Below are 8,956 nucleotides of genomic sequence, written 5' to 3'. Positions count from 1 at the left end.
ACACGGCACACCATGGCAGCCAGCATGCTGCCCGCCCAGCCTGTTCCAACAGCCCGGCCACGTGGCCCGCAGGCGCCCCAGCAAGCCCGGGCTTGACGCCGCCGCACGCTGAGCCGCAAGCCCCTGCCTGCAGCTCCGGTGCTGCCGGCATCTGCACGGAGCTGGGAGCAGGCTGGGAGGGCGGCTGCGGGGCTCCCCGCGAGCTGGGAGCTCGTGGGAGGCACGTGTGCGAGTTGCACAGATGTGCGAGCTGCAGGATGTGCGAGCTGCATGGGCATGCGCGAGCTGCAGGACATGTGCAAGCTGCATGGGCACGCGCGAGCTGCAAGACGTGGTAAGCTGCATGGGCCTGCATGATCTACCAGACGTGCAAGCTGCATGGGTGTGCATGAGCTGCAGGAGAAGTGTGAGCTGCATGGAGGCACACGACCTGCGGGACGTGCACAAGCTGCAAGGGACGCGCATGAGCCGCGCAGATGTGCACGAGCTGCACGGACGCGTAGGCTGCTCACCGAGCAAGCGTGGCCCGGTGCGGCAGCATGCCAGAGCCGGGTGTGTGCAGGCAGCGGGGAGCACGGGGCTGCGCGTGAGCATGGACAGAGCAGACAGGATGTGGGGGTGCCCAGCGAGCGTGCAGAGCACGCGCACATGCAGGGAGCACGCGAAGGGTGCCCAGGGCCACATGGGCACACGTGCGAGCGGGCAGCAAGCGAGTCTGCGTGAGAGCCGCGGGGCTGGCGAGCGAGTGGCGCTTGCCAAGGCAGGCCAGGAATGCACCTCTGCCCGTGCACATGCCTCCCGGCCCGCGTTCCCCCGCCATGGCATTTCCTCTCGCCCACGCTCACCCTCAGGGGTTACCTTTGGGCCACGCCGGCGTGCGGCGGCAGAGTCAAGGCCAGATTGCAAACATGTGCCCTTCCCCAAAAAGCGGGGCTCGTTCGGCTCCCTGAGAACCACCACCACTGTCCCCCGGCACCGTCAACCTCCCTGCACTGTCCCCTGCTCGGAAGCAGGTTCCCCTGTGCATTGCTGGCGGAGGGGGAAACTGAGGCATAGCCAAGGGTAGGAGATATCTGGCAGCAGGGACTGCGGTCGCGCCCGCAAACCACAGCCACCCCGGAAGGTACAGCCAGAAGACCGCAGTTTCCTCTTGCTGGTGGCAGCGGTGACAGCGTAGGGGCTGAGCCCCGCGGGTATTCCCAGGACGGGCTCCGAGCTCCCTGGCCCCTCTCCCGCCACCACAGCCGACCCCACGAGGCCATGGTGTGTTTGCTTCGGAGACCCTGAGCCCGGCGAGGGCCCGCGTGGCCGGCAGCGAGGGTCTCTCCTGGGATCCCCGGAGCGCCCCCGGGGTGAACCTGCCACCACACGGCTTCGGGCAGGCGCTGAGGGGCCGCAAGCTCCCCGCTTTGGTACTTAAAAGCAGCAGGGATTTTATTTTTCCCCCTCCCTGTGGCGATGCTGAGATCAAAGCATCTCCTGTCGATAACTCAATCCCAGCCATTTTTGGTGCATCGGAGCCAAAATCGCTGCTTGCATCTGCTGAGCGCCCTGAGCTGGCAATGGCTCCTGCGCCCCCCCCTTGCTTCCGCAGCCAAGCGCCCGGGGGGTGACAGGCACTGACAGGTCTCCCTTTGGCTTCTCCCACCTCTAAGAAAATGAAATGCCAAAAAGAAGATCAAAAGTGGAGCGTTACGGGGGCCCTGCAGCGCTGGGGATGCTTGGAGCCGGGGTGGTGCAGCCGAAGCATCCCCGTGCCACTGGCGGGGGGGGGCGCTGGCGGTGGGGTATGGCAAAGGCCCCACCGGTCCCGCACTGTGGCTCTTCACCAGCTCCGGCGGATGCGGGGCTGGGTTTCGGGATGGATGCTGCTCGGGATGCAGGTTGCCCCAGCAACGGTTGCTATGGAAAACACTTTGTTGGTGAAATTTCCAGCCGTATTCATGTGTCCGTCATTGTCTTCGGGAGAGTCCCCCTGCGTCCGGTGAGCCAGGCACGGCCGGCTCTGCACCGGGCAGGCGGCCGCCACGTCTGCGGGGGACTGTCTGTGCCGGGCCCAGCTGTTCCCAGCTTTTCCTGCTGGGTGCTGGCATGGGAAGGTGTCGGAGGACCCCAAATGGAGGGTTCGGGGGAGCACGACGGGTGTGCATGGGCCCGGGGGAGCAGGCTGTACTGTGCCATGCCGTGCCATGTTAATTGGCTAATCGCCGATTAATGCCCTGTTGGCCGCCATGCTGTGCTTTTCCTGCTGGGTGCTGGCATGGGAAGGTGTCGGAGGACCCCAAATGGAGGGTTCGGGGGAGCACGACGGGTGTGCATGGGCCCGGGGGAGCAGGCTGTACTGTGCCATGCCGTGCCATGTTAATTGGCTAATCGCCGATTAATGCCCTGTTGGCCCAGCCATGCTGTAACCGTCGGACGGGATGCGTTTCGGTGAACCCACGCCGGGGCACAGCTCCAGGACAGCGGGACATCCCGGGAAAGGGGGTGGCACTGGGACACTTGCGGGGCTGGAGCCATCCCCAGCGGGGACCAGCAGCTCTGGACGGGGCTGCCTGCTCCTGCCCGCAGCACCTGCCCGCGGCCCCGCCAGGTCCGTGCTTCGGAAAGCTGCCTCCCACCTCCTGGAGCAGCAATAGGATTACACGGGACTGAGTCGCCTAGCAATGAATGGAGAAATAAATCCCGTAAGGCAGGACGGGATTTATTAGACTTCAATATTCTGGAAATAATGAGGACATTTCTCTTGGCTTGTAATATCACGGGACCCAACAGGATCACAACAAGGATTTATCCCCATGCCTTTCCGTGGCGCTGGGTCGGTTTTCAGCTGCGGAGAGGAGACGGTGGGGGAGACTGCTCGCCTTTCCGGAGCGCGGGATGGTGGGGCATCCCCTTCGCCTCCAGAAAAGCCGAGGTGGAGCACGGGCCTTGGGCAGCCCCAACAGTAGCAGCTCTGTTCATCTCCTCATTCATCCCCCCGGCGAGGGCTGGTGCTGATCCTCGCCCCCGGCTGGGGCTCGCTGCTGGGAGCGGGAAGGGCTGGCTGCGCCCCCGCCGCTGGCTGAACCTCAAATGCCAGTGCCGGCACCCACCATCGGCACGAGGATGCCTGGGGTGGGGACCCTCGCTCGGATGGGGTGGGAGACCCGCGAGCCGCCCTGTTACTCCCCGTTAGATCCATACCACCGCAGCCAGAAACCCCACTGCACTGCTGGGTGGGACATTGCTGTGAGGAAAAGAGGTGGGGGAGGCTGAAAACAGCAGCTTGGAGAAGAGGATGCGGTGCCCCCAGCATCACCTCCCGGGCAGCAGCTCTTCCCGGCCCCGGTCCCCACGGGGAACTGCTGCCCCGGCTGCGGGGAGATGCCTGCCGGGGCCAGCCCCGCGTTCTGCTCCCTCCTTTTCTCGCCTGCCAGCTGCAGCACAGCACACCGTCACGCTTTGTCCCACGGTGGCTCGGCTGGCCCGAATCCCATCATGGTCCTTGGGATGGTCCGGAGGGGGCCCACGGGATGCACCCCCCGGGCAGCCATCTCTCAACCTCCTCCCATGTCGAGAGCCGGACATTTATTCCCGCATCCCTATCACCGAAACAGCTTTAAATGCACGACGTTACCTCCCCGTCCGTGATTCCCGCAGCCCCGTAAAAGCCTCCCCTGGGCAGCCTCCCCAAACCCCACCAAACAGCTCAATAAGGGCGGGTGCGGGTTGGACGCAGACGGTTTTGCCGCGGCTCTGGAACGTGGCCGCTGCAGCAGAAGCCCCGACCGTCGGGGCACACAGACACAATCGCTGCCTTGTTCGGGGCCCAGCCACACAAGGGGCCCCTTCAGGCGGCCGGGGAAGGGGGAGCTCCTCAGGGTGAGGTGATGCTCGGGCCACGAGGGACTCCTTGCAGGGCCAAAATTATCCCGAGCAAATGCCCTGGGTGGGTCCCGACCTACGGAGGACACGTGAGCTTCCCGGAGAAGACGGCTCAAGGTGGGGACGTCTTGAAAGAGGGATCGCATCTCCTGGGAGCTTTGTTCCCTCCAGAAAGCTCAGGGCTGGCGGGGATGCCGAGGGTTGGCGGGTACCGGGGCCACCCCCCTTCGTGGGAAGGCGGCCGGGCGATGGAAATAGCAAGCGGAGCAGGGTTTGGGCTTTTTTTTTTTTTTCCTTCCTAAGCAGCCAAGCTGTGTTTTCTGGAGACCTGTAAATCACTCCTCGTCTTCAGGAAAGAGAGGCGAGGAATACATGATCCAACCAAGCAAAAACGCGGGACGCTTGGGAGCGTGCGCGGAGGAAGCCAGGAATCAGCCCCAGGCTGGAGGCTGCCACCTGACCGTCCCCCTGAGCCTGTCCCAGCTTGCCGGGCCGGGAGCTGGCACCGCAGCCCGGCATCCTCCGAGCCAAGCCGGGCACGCCATGCTGCCGCGAGCTGGGGAGCCGAGTGGAGAGGGGAGCCGAGGCTCTCAGCCACCGCCACTAAACCACACTTTTCCAGCAGGTCAAGTTGCTTCCAAGATTTCAAAATTTTCCACGTTTGCTCAGCTGAAGGGAAGGAAAAAACCCCAGAGAAGAGAGGCCGGAGCGCTTTTGGAGAGCAGTGCTGGGCTGGCAGGCAGGATCCCTTATGCTGGGGTCACCGATTTTCCCAATTTACCAGCGTGCCAGTGGAGGCTGCGCTGGCTAGATCCCACTAACACACCATTAGCGTGCGTGTAAATCCAAAGCCATCCCCCCGAGCCGTCCGGAGCCTAAGGCTGCTGCAGAGCTCTCTCTGGACACAGCCTGGAGCTCTTTAAGGCTTCTAAGAGCAGGGCTGGGTTTGGTGCCTCTGGCCTTTGGGATCTCCAAAGGTTCCCCTGTTGCATCTCCCTTCAGCTCTTGTTTATAACACAACACACAGGATTATCTTCCATTTCTAGACCCCAAGATGCTGTCGAGCTGCGGGAGCAGAATGAGGCCTAAAATGCAGCCGCATCAGAGGCCCGACACGGCAGGCAGCACCCAGCAGCAGCCGGGATGCCTGTGCCGCTGCGAGGATTTCAGTTGGCAGCCCCTGGGGACCCAGATGCCGCAGGGACCCAACCTGTGCTGGGGTGACACGACCCTTCCCCACCTCCGTCCAGTGTGCGAGGACCCAGGACTGCAGTCGTGGGGTGCTACAGGGCAGAGAAGATCCCCAATATCCCCTCCTCTCCTCCTCAGCCCCCGCAGAGCAAAGTACAGCAAAAGGCAAATCGTTTCCCCTGCTGCCTGCTCAGCGCTTACAGCCGGCCCAGCCCTCCAGCCCCGCTTGCAGCCGCCCTGGCTGAGCTGCCGCCTGTGCGTTTCGCCATCAGCGAGGATCTGCTGCGCAACACGCCCAGCTTGTGTTGGGGTCCCTGCTGGGAGTGACCCTGCGAGCAGGGCAGGAGCCGGCTGGCTCCCCAGCCCAGCACACGGGGAGGAGAGAGGAGGCCAGAGGTGGTCCTGCGCCACCCTAAACAGGCCAGTGGCCCGGCTACCGGAGCAGCACCTGCCTTACACCGCAGCCCCCTCCAAGGTCCAGCCCGGCAACCGGGGCTGCTCGCTGCCAGCCAGGAGTCCCGAGCTGAAACCTCCCCGCAACGGTGCGCTGGACGGGGACTCCAGTTGTTTTTGCAAACAAAACCAAAGCGGCAACTGGCTTGGAAGCATTTGGAGATGAAAACATGTCATCACCCCCGTTGTTTTGTTTCTGTCCAATTTCAGGCTTGTTTAAGCAGGTCCATAGCAGCTGATTCTGTACATAACAGGACTCCAAAGGCTGCAGCTCCCCCCGAGCACGTGGTGTTTTGTTCTCATCTATCCCGCAACGCGGCCACAGAGCAAGGGCTGACTCAGCAGCTGACACGTGAACCCAAAGCTGAGACCACGCTCAGAGCCGCTGGCAAGGGGCCAGCGGCGGCATCGCTCACCCTGTTAGCAGGAAGGATGGGGCTTGTGCCGCTTCCCCCCTGGCATAGCGCCGGCACGGGCTGCCCCACCAAACGGGCTCAGAGCATCCCGCGGGGCAAGGCCGGTGAGCACCTCTGCTCCGAGGACGTGCATGGGCCAAACGTTGGGAGCTGCTGAACGCAGCCAGCCAGAGCAGAAGGGATGGCCGAGAAGACGGTCCGTTGCTGGCCTCCAGCTCCGGCCGCTTGCTCCACGCCCAGGCGCCTCGCTCTGCCCTGCCAGGCAGCTTCACTTGCTGAACGTCCCTGCGCAGCCAGGCCTTGGGTGGGTTTCCTTACTCCTGCAGCACTGCTACAGGAGGACTACGCTGCCCCCATCTCCCCCCAGTTCTGGATTTAATCCCACCGCCAGCCCCAGCACTGCAGAGGGAAAGCGATCCAAGCACTTGCTCTGACCCTCAGGCTGCTATCGAGGCAGACACCGGCCACCTCCGAGCATGGATTTTCACGATCGCAGTCAGACACTCGTTACTGTATGTGACCCTTAATTTCTTTGTCCTCTGCTTCCCGCACGAACCACGCTACCAGCATGCAAGAGTGTCGGGATGGAATACTTTATTCACGTGAACGCCCGGATCCTGGCCCGTCCTGCCTGCTGCAGCTGCTCCCATCTTCTTGACAGCGTGAACAAGGAAGGATTTCTTCATCGGCTTGCTTAAAACCCCCCCAGCATCATCAGACCCCACAAACAAGTACAGACAGTTCGGCTTTGTCCGGGCAGGAGCGCAGCACGGAGGGGCAGGGAGAGCTGTGGGGCTGGCAGAGCGGGGAGAAGGGCTCCAGCCCCGAATCCCACGGCTTGTGCATGCACAGCAGCCACGAAACCTTTCTGCAGCTCCTCTCTCAACCAAATACACCAGCCAAGCCTTAACCCAGGCTCCAGCACCCTCCCAGCCTTGGGGGTTCCTCCTGCTGCCAGAAGCACCCGGGTTTGGCAAAGGATGGGTGCCACCATCTCTTCTCCTTGGAAAGCTGCCTGCCAGAATCACGCCGGTCTCTTCTGTCACCTGCTGGACCATTTAACCCTCAAAGTGCCCCCTGCCCCCTGACAAATACCCTCCCCAAACTATTACAGTAAAAGGAAAAACCTGTATGTTGAGACATACAGGCTGAGTCTTGGGTAGAGAACGGTTTCCGTGCCTGGTGGTCCGGTGGTGGCTGGCAGCCCCCAGCCAGCACCCGGGCACAGAAGGGAGCAGGATCCCCCGTGGCCACCCCCGGCACATCAGGGCTTCATCCTGCTCAGTCTGATGTCGCGTTCGATTTCGAACTGCCTGTGATCCACACGCTCCAGGAATGCTTTCCTCTCGATGTACCTGCAGGGAGGCAGAGAGGCAGAGGTTGTAAGCAGCGCCCGCAGCAGCCAGCGCTGCCCGCAGCTCGGGGCAAAGCCAACCCGAAGGGATGAGCAGGGAGGGAAGGCATCATCTGCCTCCCTCCCTCTCTTTCCACGAGCCGATCACTGCACTGAGTGTCTCCTACAGACACCAAAACTGCTCCTCGGCCTGATGGGTGTCTCCCGGGGAACTCGCAGATGTCTGGGGCGAAGGCTAGCCGTAGGCTGGAGCCATGAGCTAGCTGCTTCTGGTTCCAGCTCTTCTCTTACGGCTGAGAAAAGACCTTCACAAACAACTTGAAGGGGCTCAGGGCAGGTCCTCAGCAGGAGAGGCAGCTCTGAGGCTGCCCAGGTGACCCTGCCCACGCACCCCCCAGCAAAGCGTCTCAAACACAACCACAGCAGCTCGACCCACAATACAAGCTGATAACGGGCACAGGGAGCAGCAGGGACGCAAACAGCATCACCCAGCAAGCCTGCAGCAGCCCAGGGATTCAGGCCAGGGGTCTCCCAGCCACAGACCAGCTCCTAACCACCGCTGAGTATTTACTTCTCCTTCTTCTTCTCCGCGAGGCACCTGAGTGCTGCAAGGAAGAAGGCAAGCACGTCTGCGCCTGGAAAAGCACCTTGCTGCTTATTAATGGCACGCAGCTGAATTTTAATGTACTTTGCTGCAAACCCTTGCCACAGATAGCCCAGGGCTGTGCTACTAATTAACCTACAGAGGGAGCGAAATTGCAATTCAAAACAGGAGCTGTAATTGAATCATCACAATTGTTTTGCATTTGTTCCAGGGTGGCAAACACTCGGCTGTCATGACAAGGTCATTACGCTCGGCACCGGCGCGAGATGCACGAGCTGCTGTGTTCGGTTTCTCTCTGCCGGTCACTGCTTTTCCTGCACCACAGCTGGTGCCTGCTAACCAGAGAAGCCCATTGCTTGAAAGCAAGACCAAAGGCTGCAGGAAAGATGAGCATCGCAGGCTCTGTGGGTTTTCCAGGCTCCTGGGTGGCTGGCAGCATACATGAGGGTGCTTGAAGACCCAACTGCATGAGAAGGTTGAAGCCCTCTCCCACCACCAGCAGCGGTCCCTCTAGGACAGAGGGGTTGCACTGCCTTTGGTGACGAAGTCTCTGCTTTATGCTACAGCTATCGAACCGGTGCTGAATGTGCTCCCAGGACCAGGGTGCCTTCACCCTTGCTGTGAGGGACGGCCCTGACACTCCTGCCCACCCAGTCACTGGAAATGAATTAATCCAAATTAATTTCAGCGAGTGATTCCTCCCCCGCTCTGTCCCCAAGCTGATGAACAGCCCCGTGCATCGCTGCTGTCACCCCATTCCCATTGCAGCCCGAGCCCATCTCGCGCTGACACAACTGGGTCAGCTCATCTCCGCCGGCTGCAAGGGGCAGGGGCCCAGCGCGGCGTAACACAGATGATGTGCTGGCCGTGAGGAGGTATTTTCCTGGCCCCCTGCCCCTCGCCATCAGAGGAGGGCCGTGCACCGAGGCCCCCTCCCCGTGCCAGCTCAGGAAAGGTGGGCAGGGGAGTGTCGCTTCCCTTCATCCCCGCAAGCTCCCTTCATCCCCGCAAGCAGGGAGGTGACCGGCTCCTGGGGCCGGGCTCAGAGAGGCCACGGGAAGGAAGTCGGGG

General features: G+C 62.1%; 2 protein-coding genes across 2 annotated transcripts in view; both read right to left on the bottom strand.

The window, feature by feature from the left end:
• The window catches only part of BCAR1 (BCAR1, Cas family scaffolding protein), a gene marked incomplete at its 3' end in the record, with an annotated part of 13,561 nt that extends 9,175 nt beyond the window's left edge, over positions 1-4,386 (bottom strand). The window contains exon 1 of the mRNA XM_019471378.1: positions 4,329-4,386. Within this exon, the coding sequence (XP_019326923.1) occupies positions 4,329-4,386 (58 nt within the window). The remainder of the gene's footprint in view (positions 1-4,328) is intronic.
• A 2,118-nt stretch (positions 4,387-6,504) lies between these two features.
• CFDP1 (craniofacial development protein 1) overlaps positions 6,505-8,956 on the bottom strand; it is a 70,755-nt gene continuing 68,303 nt past the window's right edge. Inside the window, exon 6 of the mRNA XM_009276799.1 lies at positions 6,505-7,282. Coding sequence (XP_009275074.1) covers positions 7,192-7,282 — 91 coding nt within the window. The 3' untranslated portion in view covers positions 6,505-7,191. The remainder of the gene's footprint in view (positions 7,283-8,956) is intronic.

The sequence above is a fragment of the Aptenodytes forsteri genome, unplaced genomic scaffold (genome assembly GCF_000699145.1).
Source record: "Aptenodytes forsteri isolate BGI_AS27 unplaced genomic scaffold, ASM69914v1 Scaffold33, whole genome shotgun sequence".
Classification (NCBI taxonomy): Eukaryota; Metazoa; Chordata; class Aves; order Sphenisciformes; family Spheniscidae; genus Aptenodytes; species Aptenodytes forsteri.
This window is presented reverse-complemented; position numbering and strand designations above follow the sequence as displayed.